At 35.3% G+C, this 25,065-nt stretch overlaps 2 protein-coding genes across 2 annotated transcripts; one reads left to right on the forward strand and one right to left on the reverse strand.

The window, feature by feature from the left end:
- Positions 1–6,959: 6,959 nt before the first annotated feature.
- Positions 6,960–7,939, reverse strand: LOC137407965 (uncharacterized). Its single transcript, XM_068094353.1, has 2 exons — positions 7,842–7,939; positions 6,960–7,431 (listed from the first exon to the last, which is right to left on the reverse strand). The coding sequence occupies exons 1-2, from the start codon at positions 7,937–7,939 to the stop codon at positions 6,960–6,962; spliced, it is 570 nt and encodes a 189-aa protein (XP_067950454.1).
- Positions 7,940–8,038: 99 nt separating this feature from the next.
- LOC137407966 (uncharacterized) lies at positions 8,039–15,925 on the forward strand. The gene is made up of 4 exons (XM_068094354.1): positions 8,039–8,049; positions 9,599–9,784; positions 10,015–10,228; positions 15,668–15,925. The coding sequence occupies exons 1-4, from the start codon at positions 8,039–8,041 to the stop codon at positions 15,923–15,925; spliced, it is 669 nt and encodes a 222-aa protein (XP_067950455.1).
- Positions 15,926–25,065: the final 9,140 nt, after the last annotated feature.

The raw sequence follows: 25,065 nt of genomic DNA on the forward strand, positions 1-25,065 counted from the left end.
ACCATGTATGGTTGAAATGTTGGATGTAACCAGTATGATGGAATGTGTGGTGCAGTATGTTCGATGACAACCAACTTTCTGGATGATTAATTAATATCATATCTTTGTATGGATATCTTAGTACTTATGATGACTAGTATGAAGACTATGGAGACTTATGAAGACTTAGTATGATTATTATATAGCATGTTTACCAAAGTACATAGTCTGTTTATCATGATACATCAAAAACTGTTAATTGATTCTAGAAAGCATATTGCAAAGTATTTAATAAAACTATTACATAATTGTAATCTTAAAGCTCATCATCACCGTCTAATTGATTACCATCCTCAATCTCGTCAGTCATTTCATTACTGCACTCTACACAGCTGCATAGACTTGTGCAAACTCTTTTTGCATGAGCAACTGGTCTATTGGACAAGCTGCCTAGGAATAGCTCTGCTCATCAGGAAAGCATTGCTCAGAAATCTCATCATCGTCTTTACTCCAGACATGGTTTGTGGGATCTGGGGGCACCATTAATGGTTGAATTTTCCACTCCTGTATTGCTGCTTAGTAATTGACCCTCATTAAATGCCGACGGAGAGAACCCTCTTGGTGGAAGGTTTTTTTTTCATAAGATGTCCTTGATGAGAACAACCTGTGTCTGGCGTCGGCTTCACTTGTAGAATCAGACTTGCCATAAAGATGCAGTGTTGAACGTGTTAGTGCGTTGAATAACATTTTATCTATTAGAATGTGGTAGTTGATTATATTGAATTATGTAATCCATGACAGCTAGCTTTGGAAATCGGTATAATTAGTAAATTAAAGTTTTCGATTATTACTCCAAACGCCGGCGGTCGCTCGATGAGACAGGAAACTGACTACAAACCTAATTAATATCGGGGTAATTTAATACCCCCGTACTACAACATGACGTAAATGTTGGTCTACGGCTCTGATTAGCTGGTCCGACTGACTGCACACGGCGTAAGAAAAAATTTATTTTTGTATAACTACTCACCATTTAATGGCAAATTACTCTTAGCTTATCAACTAAAATAGCGGTAGGAAACTAAATTAATAATGAATAAATTAGAAACATGTTAAAAGTGTCAAGCTACCATAGACCCCATCTTCTGCCACCTGTTGACACGATAATGCCCTGTGGCCACCAGACTACTAGCTGGTTTCCCTGTTTATTCATATATTCATTTTTGTGTTTGTATGTTATTTAGTCTGCATATGAATTAGGCCTTTTAATTTTTTAGACTAAGTTTATCCAAACTTCACAAACATATGATCCATGTTTTCCACTAGGTCACCAAAACATTTAGTTCTACAACTCTCTCTGTTTCCTGGGAAACCACCTCTTAAACATCCAACAGCGGGCTATCTGATTGGACGTGTATGAAGTTCTATGCATAATTGAGCTTAGTTATGGTTACATGTATACAGAAACTTTACAGCTTTAGGCTAAATAAGTGAAGATATAGCACTGATAAAAACACTCCTTAAAATTTTAAGGAGCGTTGTTATCACAATGTTTGGCTGAATGAATGCAGTTCAGAAAGTGGGTCTAAGTTTTATTAGGCTTCAAACATAGGAACAAAACGTGTTACCGTGTCATACTAGCACTTGACCGCATCATCATGCACAAGCAGCTGCGTTTTTCACTGCTCGCTTTGCTCTCAATATCAGCTGTTCTGATTGTGTTGGATCTTCACAAAAAGATATTTTCTTCTGTTACATGGCTTTCTTTTCCAGGTAAAACTGTAGCATATACAGAGTTTTCAATGTGCAAAGCATTTCTGCTAGCGGCACATGCGATGTAATATATTCTTAAAACTATTATAAAAAAGAACATAATGTAAATTTAGTTTAAGTAAAGTTTATTACCAAATATCAAACTATTGGGTAAGACAGGGTTGTGTTCATATGTTTGGAATATAACTTTGGTAGAAAGGCTAAAGTTTGTGACCTTCTTACTGAAAAACTGTATATTGCTAGTTGAAAAGAGTTATTATTGGGTCCTTTGCCTTTTATTGCCAAAAACATTATCAACAGAGCAAAAAAGCTGGGATCTTGTACAATTTGGTAGTTTGTCGATCTTGAAGAAACACATATGGATGAATAATGATTTAACTCAAGCATTCAAGAATCCACTTTTAAAAAGATTTGGAATAATTCCTCTAAGGTGTATATTATTATTACTACAGAATACTTCCTTTAAGGTATATATTATTAGTACTACTGTATACTTCCTCTAAGGTATATAGGTATAAGGGATCATCAAGTTTGCTGAGTCAAGAGTTTTGATCAAATATGTAGTTTTGTTCAGGGAAGACCACTTTATTTTCGTAGGCACTTAGATTCTGTGCTTTTAGGTGAAATATTAAAACTTTCAGTAGGAATATTACAACAGCTGCAGCTCATAGAAGCTAAAAATAGCAAGTCACGTTGAGAGGAGCAAAAAATTTAATGTCTACTTCAACAAAAGTCTTTCCTATGATTTAGTTAGCGACATACCAGGAGTAATCAACCATATCAACTACTTTCAGCTATCGTTAACCATCCCTTGGTAGTTGATTGTTTGAGTAGCTGACCATGCCTTGGTAGTTGTTTGTTTGAGTAGCTGACCATGCCTTGGTAGTTGATTGTTTGAGTAGCTGACCATGTCTTGGTAGTTGATTGTTTGAGTAGCTGACCATGCCTTGGTAGTTGTTTGTTTGAGTAGCTGACCATGCCTTGGTAGTTGATTGTTTGAGTAGCTGACCATGCCTTGGTAGTTGATTGTTTGAGTAGCTGACCATGCCTTGGTAGTTGTTTGTTTGAGTAGCTATGCTTGAATAAAATGAATGCCGCACAATTAATAGCTCTCCTATCTAAGCTAAAAACTGCAGCGTCCGGTGATGTGGAACGATCAATGAAAAGGACATGGGTGAATGCAGTGAATGACCATTGGTTCTTAGTTGCGAACTCATTTACTGTGGTTGTATTCTTCTAAAATCTGTTTGCGAAAAAAACAGACCAACCCTCTGTTAAATACTCTTTTGGTCATTAGCATTGGCCAGTTTAAAAAGTTAAACATCAGCTTACACAACATTTTAGTAGATTTTATTAGAAAGTATTCGTAATTCTCTACCATCTGCAATCGTTTTTGTTGTTTGAGGTGATTTGACTGTACGAATGTCTCAAAATTAAAATTAATAAAACTTGAATTGGATCAAACGATCAGATCAAGCGAAAGTGTGACTATGATGTCTATAGTTCTAAAGATATCAGACAGAATAGAGACGGGTAACGCTGCAACTTGAACACAATAGCTGATGAGAACTATATCAATAATAGCAACTAGTGATGTTATTTTGCACATATTTTTCTTCCGAGCATTTTTACAGCGCTCAAGTTTTATGGATTTTAACCTTGAAACATTCTGGTTGAAAGATAATCTCAAACATCAAAAATAGTTGCAAATGATAGAAAAATACCGATTCTTTCTGATAAAATTTACAGAAATTTTGTAGAAGTCCATCTTCAAATTCGAATGATTTTCTGAAGATCAAGCAAGCATTCTAGATTCTAAGCTATAAAAAATTATCCTAGATCTGTTTACAGGATAAAAGCAAATTTTGCAGGTCAGACCAGGCATACAGTTTTGGAGCCTCTAACTAAGTCATACGGAGTTGGAAAGAGAGCTGTGTACGAACCTATTGACAGTTGTCAAAAAGCAGAGTTTCTTGATGATTATAAAAATCCATGCTGGATTACTCAAGGGTGAGTCATAGGAGCTTTGGTCATGCTTAATATTACAATATTACAATATTACCAAGGGTAGAAGTATCTATTTGTAGATATCTGAACCAAACCGCTTAGTGATAAAGATTTACCAAAGCTTTAATGTAATCACGAGCAAATCATTTAGGTTGTTAATCTCTGCAGATCTTATTAGTTTTTATTCCCTTTTATTAGTTTTTCAACAAATAAAAGGTGTGATCGCGGCAAAATTTACACAGTTTACAAAAGCAGTTACCGCACAATAAATAACGTGTAAATCTCTTTTGTGTAATAGTGTGGAGGACTGACGCATGATACATCCGCTGTTTACCAATCATATATGTATCCACTGTAATTATATGCCTATATAGAATAGTAGAATAGCCTTCCCGACCTTGCCTACATGCATACATAGACTTATGTAACTTTTGTATATTCCTTTTATCAAACTTGCTTGCATGCGCTTATGTAATTCTTGTACACTCCTTTTATGGGCATGGATAAGGTAGGGGGCGGAGTCAACACCGCTATATAAGCCAGTGCATGAGTTCAACTGGCGCGCTTGGTATAATTCTATGTTGTCATACGCATATACTCAAGACTATAGTAATAAACAGAATAAACTCTACTCAAAAGGACTGATTATGTTGATGGGTTGATGTGAGTGGTTTCAAGGTTGCAGAAAGCAGGCTTCGATCTAACATCAGACAGAACTGCCATGGCTATTTAGGGGAACTAGGGATTGGTCTACGCTTTAACTAGACCTGATCGGGTATGCAATTGCATAAGGGATCAGACCCTAGAGCGACCTGTTAGTGGACCTAGACTAGTCAACTATAGAAACACAGAAGGCAGGCTAAGTTGGTTTCTGAGTAAGCCTGACTGCTGGGTACTTATCAAGGACTGGCCTGACCCTTCGGGTGTGTCAGGCAGGCCCGGATAAGGGGTACCCAGAGTTTAGGTTACATCCACCTGTTAGCATGGTCAAGCTGACTCAGCTACCGGAGTTAGGCCTTTACAATATTTGAAAATGATTCACAATGCTTTAGCTTTTACATTAGTACAGGTAAAGTTAATCATTACCAAAATGTCAATTAATTTAGTCTGTAAACAATGCCAAAATATAATTAGTAACTTGAAAACTAGGAGTAAAGGTTTTAGAAAATTAGAAAACACTTTGTGAAAAATTACAATCAATCAATTACAATTATTGAAAATCTAAAGAAAAGAAGTAAATACTTTGAAAATGTTTACACTATCACTATGTTTCCATGATGCGCAGTACTTCGGAGTTGCGCTATCCCTGAATCATGGAAACGGCGTCTTCGCACTGAAATCACCGCGCAGTAATCAGTGCGAAAACTGTGCTAATTTGCAGCAAAGAAACAGCAATTGCGCAGTGGCTGCACATGGCTCTCTTGCAGTGGAGGCAGATTCATCGAGCGCCATAAACACGTACAAAGGTTTTCTCGCATATATCGTTCTTTTACTATTCTTCCTCTCTTTCATTTAAATTTAATAATGGTCTGCACTTATGAGGACGATGAAGTGATTACTTTCTTGGACTTTGTTATCGATACCAACACTTTTCGAAAGATAGATGGCAAGTCCCAAAGTAATATTAAAATATTTGATATGCTGGCTGCAAAGGTGGCTGAGCGAGCTGCCGAGGGTGAAGGTAAATTGTGGAGTTCAAAGACAGGGGTTCAGTGACATATTAATTGGAAATCATTGAAGTCGAAATGTCTACGCTACAAGGCTGAAGCATCAAAGTCGGGTAAGTAAAAGTTTGATCAAACAAAGCACCAGATACTCTTTCCTATCAAGTAAAACTAATTCTATTTTGCAGATAGTCAGTGATTGACTCACCTATTATGTATTACATGATGTATTATCATTATGATTGTTTAAAATAATTATTTTTTAATAACAATAAAACATGTAATGTACAATAGTAACATTTTATCAATATGTTATTTTATCTTTGTGATATACCATACACAATTGCTCATACTCACGCTGATACATTGTAATTTCCGTTATCCAGGAGCACCAGCACCCTCGTGGCGCTTTAACCAGAAGCTTCAGGAGGTTATGGGTCATAGACTCATAGCTAATGAGATTGATACGGAGGAGCAGGCAGAAAATATACAAGGTTTGTGAAACATGCTATTTACATACTATACTATGTGATTGATCTTAAAGATCATTGAACAGAGCTGCATTTCATGTAAAACCAGACCTGCTAGCTGCTGTTGAATCGTGTAAGGAAGGTGCTGCATTTGAGTGGGGTGGTCATAACCTAGGTATCTGGGCTGACAATACAAGACATATTAATAAAATTTGTATAAATTTATTTAAAAATATTCAATTTTAACAGATGTTGACTCTGACCAAGAGAAACCCAGATCTGCTGTATCAGCATGTTCATCTTCTTCAACAAACAGAAGAAAGAGGTCAAAAGATGATGAGGACATGCATGAGTAGAAGAGGATACTAACAGAGCCAAGGCAAGATGACCTAAAGGCTGTTGCTGCTATTATTGAAAAGAGTTCAATGACAATGTTGAACGGAATTTCTACTACATGTATTATGCAACAGATCATGCAACAACCCTCTACACCTTATGCCATGCCAAACCACCTCCAGGGCTCTGTCCCTTTTCCGCAATCTCCTAATGATACTTTCACCAGCCTACTCCACACTATCAGCAATACAACATTTCCTCACACCACCCATTCGTCAAATAATGCATTCGCCTCAAGCATACCACCCCACCAACACAATATTTTCCCCGGTGCACCCCACACTGCAACCGATCCTGCAAGGCTACCCACCTCATTGGCCAGCAATGAACTGTCAGGGTATAATGTGCTCACATTAGACTAGTACTTTCAACTATGTAAAGACTTCACATAAGTATTGGAGACAGTTCATGTATGTTCAGTTGAAATTATTATTTACATTATTATTTTTTACTCTGTAAAGATTTTACATAAATATTGAATACAGTAACACAATTAGTTCAACTCACTCACAAAATTAATGTAACAAATTCAAACGTGGTTTTACATGTAAAAGGGACGGAGTAATGGCTGGGTGTGAACAAGGAACTCCTTAATAGTATCACGGATCTCAACTGCATCCTAGTTTGCTCATGATTAAACATAAGTAGTGGCTGTTCATGCTCAGGTGGCTCATCTGCTAGTCTGTTGAGAAGGTGGCGGGAATAACAACTTTTCTAGTATGTTATGCAATATACAGCATGTAGTAATCAGCTTGGGCACCAACTTATACTTGACATCAATACATTTTTGCAGCATTCTCCAGCGTGCTTTGAGTCTTCCAAACGCAATCTCGACCCACATGCGTGCTTTGCTGTGGTAAACATTAAATGATTCCTTTTCGGGTGACAAGTTGGCCCCTGTGAAACCTTTAATGATTTTTCTAGCCATAGGGTATGCAGGGTCGCCAAGGATGTGCAGTGGAAGACTCTTTCCGTGAACAGTTTTATCCCGCTTTGACATATTTTGCACCACTAGTGTACTCAGCCTTGATCTTCTAAAAACGGCGGCATCGTGAGCACTGCCTGGGGTTTTGGCATAAACGTCTCTAAACAGATACTGAACATCAACCACCGCTTGCATGACAACAATTGGGTACATTTTCCTACATAGAAAATCAGCCATGCCATCAGCAGGTGGTATGATCTCAAAGTGCGTTCCATCGACAGCCCCTATGGCTTGTGGGTAATTTAATTAGCTTTGATGATATCAGCAATATCCCCTGATTCTACATCTAAGTACCAGGTGAGGAACTGATGTTTTTTTCTTGATATGGCATGGCAGAAAGCATACAAGCATCGATGAACTGTAGTCTTACTGACCCCGAACACTGTTGCAACTTTGCTATATTCACAACATGAACCCAGTTTGAAGATTGCTATGCAGACCCTGTGACTAAGATAATATTGCTACAATTATTCGATCAGTTTTACAGGACATATTGAAAAGTGTCTTATATGGCATGTTCTCCGTATGCCACAATTCCTAGATGACATAATAAATGAACGACATTACCTCTTCTTCAGTAGAACAGGTTCCCTCACACATATTTCTTGAGGAGACATATCATCACGTACTAGCTCACAAATCTCATCCACAATGGTTTCTGGCATTCTGAAATGCTGAAGCCACACACCTGGCCTTGACTTAGGCAAAACATTATCATACTCAGAGGGTGTCACCTGTGGATAGAGAGGAGACGATGAGTAGAAATGACAGAATGGTATGATGCGTTAACACTAATATTTTAGGGTATTTATGTTTTAGCACTGTATTTCCGATTATTTTTATAAATTTTATTGTTATATGTATTGTGAATATTGTTGGAAAAAAATAATTGTCATACAGAAATTAAAATAAAAACAACTAACTTACTACTAACGAAGGACAACTAAACAGACTGACACACTGAACAGATTCCCATTCAGCAGGTAAATTTCTTTTTCTATTTAGCCTTCTTGTCCTTCTAGAAGTTCCTTCAAACAGCATGGCGTCCTGTCAAGTATTACTTTGTAAAAATTGTGTTAAAGTTAGTAATACATTGTGAAGGCGTATTGTAAATAAAAGTATAATTACGAAAAAAGCATAAAAAGACGTTTCTGACATTCGGTCTGCAGGATTGCCGTCCGCAAGCGCGGCGCACGGCAATTCCTTTTATAGAGTTTCTCTTCATCGGCTAATTTGCTGGAAATCACTGCGCAGCATGGAAATGCCCAATCCCCTCGACTTCGGAGAGCGCAACTCCGAAGTACTGTGCATCATGGAAACATTGTGTATCTTTCAATCCATTAGAAGGTGGTAGTTTCTAAATAACAAATGCTTCATTTCTGAGTTGGTTTACTGACCATGCAGTTCACCAAGCGATACATGAACTGGCTAAATGTAGGAATTTGGAATGGAGACTAACTAACCTGACAGCTGCATTGCATCATCAGTATTATTACATCCAAGCGCACGAGTGAGCTAGTGGGTGAGCGAGTGTTCACATAGGCAGAAATAAAGGCCTAACAAACTATGGATGTATATAATTGATTCGCAGCAGATGAGTGAAAGATTGAATAAACAGGTGATTAGTGATACAAAATAACATGAGTAGCAACGTACAGTTAAACAAAACATTAAAAAGCTGTCAGAACCGAGTTGAAAAATGGGAGCATGATAAAATAGGTGGACAATTGCATCAACAGACTGGTGAGCTTTTGAGCAGATGCGAGAGAAAGTGAACATGAGGGTAACTGAAAGAAACAGGAAGATAAGTATACAACTAAGTCAACAAACAGGTGGTAAATAAGTCAGCAAATGAGGAGTGAATTGGGAAGCAAATGAGGAGTGAATAAAACAGCAAATGAGGAGTGAATTGAGAAGCAAATGAGGAGTGAATAAGACAGCAAATGAGGAGTGAATAAGACAGCAAATGAGGAGTGAATAAGACAGCAAATGAGGAGTGAGTATAACAGCAAATGAGGAGTGAGTAAGACAGCAAATGAAGAGTGAATAAGGTAGCAAATAGGCAGTAAATAAGTCAATTAATAGGTAAATGAATGAGTCAGCCAGTAGGTGGGTGAGCGAGTGGCTAAACAGAAAAATAGTTGAACAAATATGTAGCTAGATTCACGAGCTCATTATACCATAGGCACGTATGTAGACAAAAGTAATCCTTCTTATGTCAATGAGTGAAAGAATGGTTGTAGATAAGATAAATGAATGCCCAGAGCAAATTAATAAAAACACAAGTTCAAACTAATTCATGGGTGTGCTTCATTTTACTGCAGGAGAACAACCTGCGCAGCGAGAGTTATGCTTCTTGGCTTTCATAAATCAGGCACAACAGACATGACAGAGCAGTTTACACATCACCCTGGTATCATTGGTGAAACGAGAAACTATTTCACAAATAGTTCTCCCTTGACAGATGATTGCCCCTTGAAGTGGATGGAAACACATCTCATGAGTCCAGTGTATGTATAAAGCCTATTCTACTTTGGTTTAAGGAGCCGAACACTGCATACTTGTTTTGTAAAAGGTTTTATACACATATTTATCACCTACATCTAGATATTGCATAAAAATCATATTAAAAAACAACTTTTTTTCAAGCAAATATATTTTTTAGTGCAAATAAAATTTGAAATACTTTAATGTTCGCATGTACAACCTTGCAATGATGTCTAATTTTGATTTGTTACAGACATCTTGAACAAAAAAAAGACATATTTTGTGACTGCTCAGGATGTGCGCTGATTCATAAACTCGAAAAAGAGAATGAAACCCACTTTGTACGGCGGAGTGCGGCACAGTACTTGACTTACACCATGCTTGACACTTCTCGTTACATTATAACCATGCGAGAGCCTGCAGATCGGATGATATCTCATTTCTTTTTTGAGCACAAGAAGAAAAGGGTATGTGTTTTTATTGTGCAATTAATGGTCATTTTATAATGCGCCAAAATACTGTATGTTTGATTTACTGTAAGATCAATGATAATGTAGCAACTACAAGACTATATAAATTGATAAAAACCATCTATTTGCTGCACATGTTAGCTCTTCTTATTCACTACTTGCTAGGCCTTTATCAGAAATTCTTGTTTAAAATTTAGCAGGTTTATTTGACTGTTCAACCCTAACAACCAGCAATTGAATAAGTACAATTAATATTGTATTTTGTTACTTGTATGCAAAATATTTATAAACCAGACAGTAAGGTTAAATATAGACCAGAAATATAGGTTTAACATAATGTCAGAGTAGTCAAATGGTCACTTATTTGATCAATAAGTTGTGAGTCGAGTGCAGACAACTGCGTACTAAACATACTGCATGACTTTTAGTGTTATTATTACTAAAGCAAAAATATTATTTGATAGGTACTGTTTCTAAGTATAACCAACCCTGAAGGTGTAAACTTCTTTCTTTTTAAGTTAACAAATTTTCTAGCAAAAAGTATGCAACTCCAAATTTTACACCTTGCAAACAAAAAAGGTTGTTGAATATACTACAGTAATTGTCGATTAGTACCAAACATTATTTTAGGGCAAATGATCTATTTCATTAACTACTATTATTTTTTCATACATTGTTAGATTCAATGTGATTTTTATTATTTTGGTTTCTGGCCTCTCTACACAAACATGCCGAACTTTTCCAAAATCAATTTGAAAGGAGAACAATAATATGATTTAAATTTTGAAACTGGCCAGCTGCTATGGTTCGTACTTATTGTAGTAAAATTCTGCTTTTTAACGATAAAGATCTTACCTTCAATCTATCAGTTTTGTTATTCTATGAGCTACCGGTTTAGCCTACCCTTTGATATATTTACCTCTTCACTAGAGATAGTCAATTAACAGTGAAAATTAACTGATGAGGTGCTTATTCATTGGGAATTCCTTACTTTCTGGCAGTATAAGTTTCTCACTTTAAGGCATTGGGCGGGTTATTTGTCTCAGCTTTGCATGGTTGTGTAAACAGTTCTCCATCTTCATTAGGTTAGCAGATACTATTATGTGAAATGTTAGCTAGTTAATAATACAACCAAGTTTGTTCTGGCTCAAAATGAAGCTATTTTCAGGTCAAACTAGTGAACCAATTCTGTCTTATCTCTTTGCATATCACGAGTTGCCTAACATGAGTGTGATTGGTCAAGAGCTGCATGATGCTGCTTTAGTAGACTCTATACAAACCCTTCCTGATTAGTGAGTAGCTAATTGATTAGACTGTTTTATCTGTACTTAAACAAAAGAAAACAATTACTTGCATGCTTCAGATAATGAAATCTTATTTGCATTGGCTCAGATTTGTATCTGAGCCAACAAACAAAATCTATTCACTCAGACTTTGCATTAAGCCAATAGAAAACATGTTTACAACCTATCCTGAGCGTAGTTTCACTTTGCCAAAACTACTTTTTAACTCATTTTTTTAGCAAGGACCAGTTGTGCCATATTCATTACAGCTGGAAACCTTTTACTAATTTTAGATCTATAGAATGTGGGTGATTTTTATTGAACAGTATTATTACAGAGGGCGATCGTTTAAATATTGCATATGGTATTATCTTTAACATTAATTATAACACCGTAGGCTGTAATAATATTGATAGCCAAATTGGGTGAAAAATTGTTTAAGCTCATTCTGCTACGTATTTGTGGCATTTTTATGGCATCAGATGATGTGAATTTTTATGCTGATTGATTTAGTATAAAAGCATTTACATAGACTGTGTGGTTCAAAGGTTATGACGTTTTACCCCCGCCCTTGTCAAATATTAGGTTTTACAGAATACGTATGTCTCGGTAAAGAACATTTGTTTTTGATGCAAGATTTTAAGGTTGGTATTGTGTTAGCTGAGTCTTTTTGTGAACACTTATCACTAGACTTTTTTTTCTTATTTGAAAATCGAAACAAAGATATTCATACTAAAAAATGAACAATTATCCCAAACTAAAAAAAGATTTATAAAATCATAGATTTTTTTTCGCTGATTAAACTTTTAACTTGGGGTTCAGAAGACAAAGATGAAAAGCAAAATATGTTGTCAAGCGCACTGAGTGTAAGATAGATTTTGTTTTTTAAACTGAATATGACGAAGGCATTGTGTGTATGCACCAAATATCTGGTCGTATTACCGCAAAGTAACTTTTCCGGAAAATTGTATAAGATAACATTAATCATTGCTATGGCACATCGTAATTCGTTTTCTAGCACTAAAGCCTTTCAGTTTTTTCTTCAAAACTTTAAAAGTGACACCAGCAAAATAAATAATAACTTAATCTTTTTTACCCTATGTAATTTCTTGTTTAACTTAGTCAATATTTCAATGTATAAAAGCAAGCAAATAATATTATTATGCTTACGCCGATGATATCAATGTGACTCTGCCCAAGAGAGTGCGAAAAATATATTCGACATTAGCATCACTTCACTCATAAAAATATTAAGTTCATTTTCTTCTGACCAGCTAAGCAAAATATAAAGCAAAACTCTTTTTGTTAACGTCACTTCTGATAGACCACCATTTCTAATAGACCGCCAATTTACAGTAATTCTATCTGCGTCAAAAGCAAGTTGTGATTGTTTTTGCTAGTTACATGTAACACAATCACATCTTAAAGTGATGCCTCTTGAGAAACTATTGTTGACTCTTTGGGATTTAAAGTTTTGTAATTAATGTTGTTAATTTACTCTCATTGGGCCATGTTTTAAGTAAATGTTATATGGGTTGTCAATGTTATCATTACATTTTTGCTTCAACTCCTCAAATCAAGTTTTAGGCTTAAGTTTCTATGCGTTTTTCCACACTCAGCTTTTCACCGAAACTTTTAATTTAATGTATTCCCTAAACCTTTGACGCAATTCTTCAAGTCACTCCCTCGAGTCAGCTTTTTTATTCAGCTTTTCAACTTGGCTCTTTACCTCAGCTCTTTCACTTAACTTTTCCACTCAACTCTTTGACTCTGCTTTTCAATTTCATTATTAACTCAGATTTTTAGCTCAACTTTTTGACTTACTCTTTAATTTAGGTTCTCAACTCAGGTCTTCAGCTCAAATTTTTAAGTCATATCTATACCTCAACGCCTGAATTCACTCTTTAATTCAATTCTTAAACTCAAAACTCAACCATTTAACTCAACCCTTAAACTCAATTCATTAATTCAGTTCTTCAACTCAGCTCTTCAACGCAAATCTACAACTCAAATTGTTCAACTCACTTAATTAATTTGGCTCCTCCTCTTTCATTAAGTTCACCAACTCAACTGATTAAATCAACTTATCAAATCAACTTATCAACTCAATTTTTCCACTCAGATCTTGCACTACTGTTTTTTCAACTCATATTGTTAGCCAAGTTTTGCATTCGAATTTTTCTTCAGTTTGTCAATTAATTTCTTCTATTCAGTATGCTGGGAAATTCCTTCTTCCATCAAATAATCTCAGAGTCTGTAGTATCCCTTACAAAGTGTCTACCAAAATATGGGACCACAGTTTGCATACTTAACAAGGAGCAAACATCAATCTATCACCGACGTCCATACACTGTTAGAATAATGAGTGACAGCTGTTATTCTACTCTTCTCAAGGAGCTTTTAAAGTTCATCCCCAAGGTGACTATGTTGAATAATATGAGTCAGAATTGTTTGCTGTTACTAAAAACTATGATTTTAGCAAACTGAAAAACAATCTCAAGAGAAGTTGCATGAACAGAAAGCTCGCGATCGTGAATTATATTCCTAAAAATAAATACAAAAATAAAGCTCAAAATTAAAGTCATTATATAGTGTGCTATGGAAAATGTTTGCATAATATTGCCACATAAACAGCCGAATTTTCGTATTGTTTCGATCAATATATATAAATCTGATTGTTTGTTTGTTGTTTGTTGCTCTGTCAACTGTATGTCCAGTTATAGGGATTAAAGTCTAAGAATGAAAAACCGCTTTACTTTAGCAGTTAGGGATAATGTGAGGAACAGACAGTTGTGCTAGCTACTGTGTCACACGTCCTACTTGTGATACTGTGGAATAATTAGCGCGCTTGAATATTTTTAGCATACTTAAAAATTATGATTGCTTGAGAGATCATGACTACCTGAGAGATCATGACTGCCTTAGAGATCATGACACAAGAAGATTTGTAGCACAAGGAGTAACAAATGTTTCCCAACAATCTGTTTTAGCTATGCCTCAAATGTTTAAACGATTAAACTAGGCATTGGTCAGAGACACAGAATAAATAAACACCTTTATTAAAAAGTCAGAATAGTGAATGTTTTTATTACTCATGCAATGTTTGGCTTTCAGCTAGCTTAATAAAATGTTTAAGTGCAAAGTATAAATTTTGCTGATTGTCTAAAATCTTGTTTCTCAAAATAAAATTAATATTTAAATAGAAAAAATGTTTACAAAACTTTTTTTTTAATATTTACTAGAGATTGAAGAGATATGCTTATAAATATTCTGTATAACTAAAGTTTATTTTTGCAGGTTATTGGTTAAAATACTTTACCTATATTACGAAGGTATTTGAAATGCATTCGGCTATCAGTGACTTAAAATTTTATTTAGTTTTTGAGGACTGGCTAAAGAGATTTGACTTGTGCAAGTGATTGTTAGTGATAGGGAGTGACTATAGGTAATGGTAGGTGGTTGTTGATCATTTTAGTTGGTTTTTGATGATTTTAAGCAATTTTACATGTTTTTTAAATGGTTGCAGATGATTGTAGGTGATCATAGGTAGTTGTAGAGGATTTTCAGTGATTATTGATGGTTTTAGGTAGGTGTGAATAAGTGTAAGTGATTGCAACTAATTAATGGTGATTACAGGTAATTTTAGGTGATTATAGAAGATTACTGATGACTCTAAGTAATTTTTGGTGTTTCTAGGTTATTGTAAATGATTTTAAGTAATTTTAGATAATTGTAGGTTAAAGTTGATTGCAGGTAATTGTAAGTGGTTGTAAGTAACTTTAGAACATATTTGATAATTGTAGTTGATTCTTGATTGGTGCTTCTAGGCTACTGCAAATGATTTTAAGTATTTGTAGGTGATTGTAGGTGATTTTATGTGATTATAGGTGGTGTTTGATTGTTGTAGGTGATTATAGGTAATTATAGGTGAGGGTAGATGTCTGGGTCATTATTTTTATCAAAGCAAACACAGATGTTGGTATTTTTTCATAGTGCATTCAAAGAGACAGTGTCTAATTGTGTATATTAATACTAGGTTTGTTTCAAGTTTCTGTTTGTTACTGGACTAAAAGTTTTTAATGTAAATATGTTAAAAATCCTAAATATAAAAACTTAAAAAATTATATCTTAGTGAAAATAAAGTTTCTTGTAGGAAAAGATCTACTTTTCCAAAATGGAAGACTATGCAAAGGACAAAGAGGAATGTATGAAGAGAGTATTTAGGTTTGTTGGAGTCCCTGTCATTGAAGGGAAAGAGGTGAACAGCAATGACCTTTCAAAGGTTGAAAATTCTGGCTACAAGGCCAAACCTGTGCTGCCAGAGACAAAGGAACTTCTCAAAATGTTTTATGAACCATTTAATGTAGAACTAGCTGAGATGCTGGGAGATGACAAATGGCTGTGGAAATAGAATCAAGATGAAAAAAATATATTCTTGTTGTATAACTTTAGGGTGTTTAAAGTCATTCAGCCAATGTGGCTCTTTTGACCAGTTTGTTTTTCAATAGTAAGTTTTTCAACAAAATGATGTAGAAGTCTTCAAATATTTTACTCAAAGTTTAAAGCTGTCAATATTTATGTTATTAAAGCAAAAATTTGATGAAAATAAATTGCATAATAACATTAAAAAGATTCTGTCAAATGTAACATGTGAAAGGAAAAGATATTAAGATCAGACACGCTGGTTAAAATATAGTAATGTATTTTAAGTATAAATCTTAAATTATATATATAATATTTAAACTTTGGCGCTAGCAAAGATAAACTTAGGGGCTTACTTACAGTAGGGTGCAAAATTATAGCAACTGCTTGTTCCTCATTAACTAAAAGATCTTCTCATCGCAGCTTAGTTCCAAGTGTATAAATTTATGCATCATTTTAAAACTTAACTTGTACTATTGTCATCTTATCAAATAAAAATATATTTTCTTTGACTACAAAGAGTTACAAGCTAGACTGACTTCTAATTTTAAACTCTGAAGTAAACTTGGTAATCACCGGATATCTTAAAAAGCTGTGTTGTGCTACAAAGAATATTGGAAATATCTGATGAATTTACTAATAATGCCGAAATAGCTCAAAGCAAAAAGCTGGCTATAAATTTGGCTATAAACATGTGTCAGATTTTTCTTGAATTAAAACAATAGTGTTGAGATATATAAAGTTTTGGTTGCTTGTTTGAACTGCTCATATATTCTAGATAAAGATGTTACATCGAATTGCTTAGTTCTGGTGATTTTCAGTGCAGCAACCTTAAATGAAACATAACATATGTCGTATTGATTAGAGGTTGCGATAATTTTGTGCACTACTGTATGTTTTGCATTTGTTTTTTTTTATTGTCATAGTTTATGTATCTAGCTCAACTGTTATCATGCTCTACAATCAGGATCTCTTTTAAAGTGTATCATGTTTTATTCTTAGCACACACAATGTTTACATGTTGAGGTTAATTCACCAGCTTGCATCACCCTCAAATCATCCACAAAAATGGAAATGGCAAAGATTTGCAAGTGAAGCCAGTTTTTTCATGGGCAAATTTTTATCGATTATTTCATGCTTGCAAATAATAGAAACAGCACTCGCTAATGATGCGCATGAAAATACAATGCAAGCTATTAGATTTTAAATTTTTTCAATGCTTTGGACATTCCAATATTAATTTGTGTTAAGTAAGAGTGCATGGTTAGGACCTCTGGCATAGAACTTTTTTGTCTTTTTCAACAAGGCGCCAGTGTCAGTCTGCAACATGGGAACGTCTACAGAAACTCTTATCATACAGTAACTGCGGTGGTTATTCCAAATACGCATAATCCACATAATAAACACCCAGTAAATAGCTATCTGTCAGCTTGTTTCAGTGTCTGTTATAGGTAAATTGTCATTGTTCATTTATTTGTTACTATCAATCAAATGAATGTAAAACAGATGCCACTATTTTTCACTGATAATTTTGTCAGATGAGTCACTTGTGATATTCCTGTGTTTAAGAGTTATGTGCTCTCATTGAAGTGTAACCTCCTCAGGCTCCTCATGAGTGTGCTTCTTTATAAAAACGCCTTTATGAAATATAGCTGAGTGGATTTCAGGCTCTGAGGACTTAAATAACTCTGTATACTCTAGTCCACAATCATAGAGGTATATATACCCTAGCAAATAATCATAAGGCTATGTTTACCTTTGCCAATAATCATAGACCTGTATGTACTTTAGCTAATAATCCTAAAGCTACAGTATATGTACCCTCACCATTAATCATAGAACTATAGGTTCCCTCACCAATAATCATGGAGCTCTGTGTACCCTCACCAATTATAATCATAGAGTTATATGTACTCTACCAAATAACCATGGGGCTATGCGAACTTTAGCCAATATCCATAGAGCTATGTTTACTTTAGCCAATGATCTGAGAATGGAATTCAGCTTATTTAGTTTCAAGGAATGTTCAATATAAACAAACTAGAACAAAATACCTTTTATTGAGTGTCAAACTGAAACGAAACTCATTAGGTTTTTTTTCATGTTCGCTAGGCTTATGGGTGTGTGGTAACTGTGTGACATTTCAACTATCATGTTCTTGCACAATTGTGGAAAAAGTACAGCAGTTTTTTAAATTATTTGTGTTCAAATATGGCTGAAAAGCATTGAATCTGAAATAACTGATTAGCAGCAAATATTTGTTTGTTTCTAAAATCTTAAAACGAATTAACCTTGAAAGTCCAGCAGAGTTTAACGCTTGCAAGGCGGGATAACTTGCATATTAGGAACACAAGGCCAATGGTAAAACTCTCACTATTTCATTGGCTCACAATCATTCAGCTAGTTTTCAAAGTAAAGGCTGTCTGATCCCTAAAGGCTGGTTCACACTATTTCTCCGTGTTTCGGCGTTGATGCCGCAATACTTTTGTGATCATCAATGATAACAATGTTCCCACTATCACAAACCCATCCACGTTTGCATCAAGAAATACTTCGGGACATTTATCTTTTTAACGTTTTGCAAAGAAACCTCTTTGCATTCGCATGTGGGAATCAAAAACTAATCTTGCAGTGACTATTATAAGCAGATATGAATAATTCACGCTATCCACGACCGCGAATTACCATCGCCGAAATGGTTCACATTTGAAAGGAGGTCATCGACACTCTGCACAGTATCAGAAAGTTTGACAGCTGAAAACTTTCTCAATGTAACCGCGTTGCTTCGTGGATACCATCTGTTTATGGTTCACATAATCGATGACCAACGCTGAAAGGACAACTCCGAGATATGGCGATATAGTGTGAACCAGTCTTTATAGCAGACAGCATATAGAGCAAAGCTTCAAATTGTTAGGCACTTGCAAGGTACCTAGAAATTTTGAAACTTCACTCACTGAATACTTTACTCACTCAAACATACTCATGGATGCTGTGTCAGAGTTAGAAACCATGAAAGTTAGAGTCTGCCACAAACAGCGTAGTAAGAACTGCAATCGTGTTAAGACTAGCATCACAAGAATTGTAACATTGAAATGCAAATATGAAAAACTGCTAAGCTAAGAATGTACAAGAAATGGACGATTGCCATATCAGCGTGGGAAACATTAAAGACTGAAAAGCTGAGAGAAATGGCGATTCCATGCTTCTGCAAACAGAGTAGAAAGCACAACCCTTTCAATTACTATACCGGTAAACATTCAAGCATAGGAGCCATCTAGCCATTACAGCTGATAAGATTAAAATTTCTGAGATATGAACAAGGTAGATGTATGATCATATGATAATTAATTATGATTATCGTTGACTGTCACAATCAAATATAAAGGAGAACAATGTATTACTTGAATTTCCAAAATATATTCTACAAAGCAAAGTGACAGAGTGACTTGGCAGAGTGACAAGTACAAGCAGAGATACATGTATATACATTAATATATCCACCAGTCATAACAAATCGGGTACTTATTGTATTGGAAGAATTTTTATTAGGTCAAAAATGGGCTTTGTTTAGTTTGTTCACTGCTGTCTTTTACATTAGCGAAGATTTAGCCCAAAATATAAATTGTAACCTATTACAAAGGATACGATCGTCACTACATCTATCACGAGTAATATCTACAATTGACAGAGTTCTCATCACCTAGCAATACGATTGAGTTGGAGGCTAGCCAGCATTCTCATTGGATAGGGACTTAATTGTGTGCAGCGACTCAAAAATTTGAACAGAAAGTTCGTTTCGAAGCGACACTATGCTAAAGCGTGAAGAAAACCACGATGTACGCACATTGTTCAGTTTTAAATAATCAAGCCTGAGTGAGTGGCTGTAGGTCAGTTTTCTTAATTAAAGCAAATTTGCACAAGCCAACTCTAAAAGAACCAGTAATTTTTGCAAGTAGAAACTAACTTTCTAATTTTTATCAAGCTTTGAAATTTATTATAATTCTAACAATTTTGTCAATTTACATGCATATTCTACTAATTTGTTTGACAGCACGATGTGTTTTGAATAGTAAAAAACATTAATCTGACCATCTGTTGAGGTTTACTGGAGACTTAGAGCTTCCAATACATTTGTAACACTTTATATATTACAGATATAGCTTATAACATCATTTATTATAGACGATATGATGATATGACGATATGACGATGTCATAATTTTATTATTCATTAATTTTAATAGTGTTTTGAGAAAGAAAAAGGACTGATGTGATGGCTATAGAATCCCTGGCATAAAATGTGAATATATTTCTTGTTTTATGTAAGATAGATAACTAGAACCGTCTCATGATGAAGATTATTACAAAAATTCATTTTACAAATCAGCTACTGATGGTTCTCAAGTTATGGACAATTTTGTGAAATTTAATTATTTAATGCCCTGCACATCGCATCCCTATCACATCATCATAAAATTTCATCAAATTTCAGATGTCAGATGTCAAATTTCAGATGTCAGATATCAGATATCAGATGCCAGAAAAGAGTGCTGGCTAACATGATTCAATAATGAGTGTAAACGGAAGAAGCTGGCAGCGAGCCAGATAGCCAAAAGGCGCAGAGAGACAGGAGCCAAGACAGGAGGCTAATAGAATCCAAAATTAGCCAAAAGAGTCTGCAGCAAACAATTTGCAGAGGATCAGTTCATCTAGAAAAAAAATACACAACAAATGCAATTCACCCAAAGAGGTGGCAAGCCGGGAAGCTATGTATAAAGCTCTGAGAGAAGAAATTTATTCAACCCACTTTGCCATCAGAAAGAGCTGTCACTATATGCCTAGTAGACACCCACTCATTAAACCTAGAAAGGCCATAACAACTAGGGCCAAGTATACAAGCATACAGTACACTCTCAAGTTACAATTACTCCAATAAACGATTTTCTCATCTTACAAAGTTGAACATGATCATTTTTGTATCTTACCACACAAATCTTATTTCACCATACGAATTCAACCAAATTTTTGCTTTAGTTCAAATTTAACAGTCGGTGTGCTTATTACGTACATCAAAATAACAAAGACCATGAGAAGCTGTTCGTCGAAAATATTTTCACGATGCCTGAAAAAGACACGATGACCAATTCCTTTCAGTTCAGCAGTTCTTGTGAGTAAAACGGTAATACTTTCACTTTAAAACCAGTAAAAAAGTTGCAGTTGGTCAGACCCCTTCTCTCAGCTTGCTAACAAAAAACCAATTCATTACAAAATCAGCAACTTTGATCAGCATCATAAATCTGCAGTTATAATCTTTTTTAAAGTGGCCGGCCAAAATTTTATGCTCACTGAAATATAATCTATGCTTACTAGTTTGTATCCAGGTTTCAAGGTTTAGGTTTGTTCAAAAAATATTGATCGACACGTTTTGAGATACTTATTGATTTCAGCGAATCAAATTTCTGAAGATTTTATCAAAATAAATCGATATTTTTCTATCTATTGCGAGTGATTTTTATATTTGAGATGGTCTGACTGCCAGGGAGCTTAACGATGAAAATTGCCAAAACTTGATTGTAGTTACCATGTTTAAATTCAAACAAGAGTGGCATTATGACTCCTATGGCTGCACTTCGGCCAATACACTGACAGAGTATAAATGTGTAATGCCAAAACTCGAGCGCTTTAGCCAATATCAATCGCAAAAGACAGGCACCCGTGCAACTAGTCGCATCATTTTGGCACTATTTTTCTTCTGAGCGTTTCAACCGCAGCAATGTATTTTTAATTTTAGTTTTGAAACACGCTGGAAATCAGACTACCTCAAATATCAAAAATACATGCAAAGGATAAAAAACTGAAACTTTTTGAATAAAATCTAGTGAAATTTGTGTATGTTCATCTCTAGGGTACAAGTTTTACCATTTTTTATCGACAAAAAGTTTCAACTGCTAGAAAACTTTAGCAACTAAAGTTCATACTTGTACAAAATAGATAAAGACATTTGAAGAGGGTTAGTGATCAATAAACATAATCAAAATATTTTATATTAGCTAAACTTACTATGCTGTGCGGGAAGATGAGTCAACTAAAGCAGCTGTTACAATACTTCTGACTTCTTTGAACTAAAGCACATGGCAGTATCACTTAATTCATGCATGATTAGTGGCTAATGGACAAACTCAGTAGAGCATAGGTTTCGTCTATGAACAAAACCAAATAAGCTCAAAACATGTAGAAATAGTCCTAAGGAACTTTACCATCCATTACGGAGCACATGTACAACATTCTAGTTGTACTGTTTACAAACAGAATTATGTAAAGGTCTATGCTGAAAATATTTAAAGATGCAAAAACCTACACTGATAGAGTTAGTATTGTTTTATGGCTTCCTGTTTGAGTAGAGGTTAGTGACACAAAACTAAATGTTGACTGCCATTAAGGCATTGTTGATCAACAGCTTTCTGAGCTGCCCTGAGGTAGAAAAAGTAGATAAAAAGCTCTATGAAGTTTCTTATTTCTGTTTTTGAGAGCAGCAGAGCGTGACTTCAATAAGCGAATCACTCATTGTCCTAACTCCATTCTAATCTAGACCGTTGCACAAGTGGTCCATAGCCTTTCTTTGCTGTAGTAAAGTTCCTGTCATACAACTAACTTATAAGTGCACATTGGCTTACTAAATGTCGTCCAGAAGTACAGTACAAGCTCCTTAAACTTAACTATCTGCTGCAAAAGCATTCACGTTCTAGAAATATGAACAGAGAGATACATGTAAATGGCTAAATCTTTTTCAAGATTTTTCCAGACTCATCTCTTTAGCCCTTCAAAAAAAACAAAGTTGGCAAGGCTAAAAGCAACCACTTTACAAGTAGATGCCTTTTACCTATACAAAAAAAGACTAAATACACTAATTCTTTTAGATACACTCCGAGTAGTAAGTAGGAAACTGTCTGTCTGTCTGTGTGTCTGTTTGATTGCTATGAGATCCAAATGCGAGTGATTAAGTTGAATGAAAACAAACAAAAACGAGACCTATGGCAAAACGTCAAAATAATGATAGTTAAGACATGTTACTTTAGAAACGTATTACAATAATATTACATATTACAACAATATTGCTGCTTTTAGAAATCCGTATTAATAATTTTTATTTTGTCAGTGTGTGCATGCATTTGTTTGTATGCCCATTTGCTTGCTTTCCTGTTTGCTTGTTGCCTGTTTGCCTGTTTACCTGTTTGCCTGTTTGCCTGTCTGCCTGTTTGCCTGTTTGCCTGTTTGCCTGCTTGCCTGTTTGTCTGTCTGCCTGTCTGCCTGTTTGCCTGTTTGCCTGTTTGCCTGTTTGCCTGTTTGCCTGTTTGCCTGTTTGCCTGTTTGCCTGTTTGCCTGTTTGCCTGTTTGCCTATTTGCCTGTTTGCCTGTTTGCCTGTTTGCCTGTTTGCCTGTTGGCCGGTTTGCCTGTTTGCCTGTTGGCTCGCTTGTTTGCTAGCTTGCTTTTGTGCTTATTCATATGTTTATTCTTGTGTTTGCATGTTAGTTAGCCTGCATAAACATTAGGCCTTTCCATAATCGTTGACTGTTTTTATCCGAAATTCACAAGCATATGATACATGTTTTTCGTCAGGTCACCAAAAAGTTTAGTTCTACAACTCTCGCTGATCCCTGAGAATCTCCTTCTTAAGCATCCAACAGCGAGCGATTTGATTGAAAATATATGAAACTATGCTTAAAGCACATAAATTACATAATTTTTTTATTATATAGTTCAATACATCAGAGTCTTGGCTTTCAAATGAGCCTATATTCAATTTACAAAAAATAATAGAACTATGAAAAACAGGGTGTCAAAAGTATGTCCTGCAAAAAAAACTTTTGGTTCAGGTTCTCAAAAGGTGATGTCACAATTATTATTTAGCCTTTGGTAGTCGATCTCTTTCGCTGCCATTAAGGCTGTGCTTTTCTGTGACAATCGGCGCTGCAAAACTCAGGGAGCGCTAATAATAAACTAGGATTCTTGATAATCAACAATGCCCGGGATCGTGCTAACGCCGGACCAATACAAACACATGTTCTGGGTTAATTAATTATGCTTTAATAAATGTACTGCCGTTGATAAAGGTAATGAAATCACATCAATTAAATTGTGAGCTGCGGGCTGCGTAGCCATAAGACTATGTGTCAATCGCACTTTCGGAGATCCATCAATGCTTGAAACTAATTAGTATCAGTCTCTCTCATTACCCTCACCATCACAATACAATGAGAGGGCTAGTGCATAATATCATTGGGAAAACATAGTATGGTGCTTGAAATCTGAGTTATTTATCATAGAAATAATCTGTAGATGGAGAACTAATGACACTGATTCCTTTGTCATCTTCATTGGTTTGCTGGGGTTGTCCTACCTTTGTCTAACAATAGCATCATTATCGTAGTTGATAAATATAAGCGGTAAGCAATAAAATAAGTGGTAAGAGCACACAACACAGCATATGGAAATTGTGACATCACAACTTTCGAGTCTATACAATTGAACATTTCTGCGGTAGAGCTCTGGGGAAATCCTATAAACACCAACCAACGTCTGTCTCACCATGTCAAACAGGGGCCCATTCGAAAGCCAAGACTCTGATGTATTAAAATATATGATAAAAAAATTATGTAATTTATGTGCTTTCATCAGGCTTTTGATTATGTGTATACAGCAATATCATAGCTCAATGTTCAATGGGTGAATACAATAGCATTGCAAGGAGTGTTAATATTGCATTGTTTGACTGAATGAATGCAGCTCAAAAAATGGATTCAAGCGTTATTCAGTTTAACAGCAATGAACAAGCGAAAGGCGCTAGCATGTCTAACTAGCACTTAAAAGCATCATCATGTGCAAGCAGCTGCGGTTTTTACTGCTCGCTCTGGTTTTAGTAGCAGCCATTCTGATCGTATTTGATCTTCAAAAAGAGAGAATTTCATCTGTTACACGGCTTTTACTTCCAGGTAAAACTGTACTATATAGACTTTTACTTCCAGGTAAAACTGTAATATGTAGACTTTTACTTCCAGGCAAAACCGTAATATATAGACTTTTACTTCCACGTAAAACTGTAATATATAGACTTTTACATCCAGGTAA

Source organism: Watersipora subatra, chromosome 11, assembly GCF_963576615.1.
Source record: "Watersipora subatra chromosome 11, tzWatSuba1.1, whole genome shotgun sequence".
In the NCBI taxonomy this organism is placed as follows: domain Eukaryota; kingdom Metazoa; phylum Bryozoa; class Gymnolaemata; order Cheilostomatida; family Watersiporidae; genus Watersipora; species Watersipora subatra.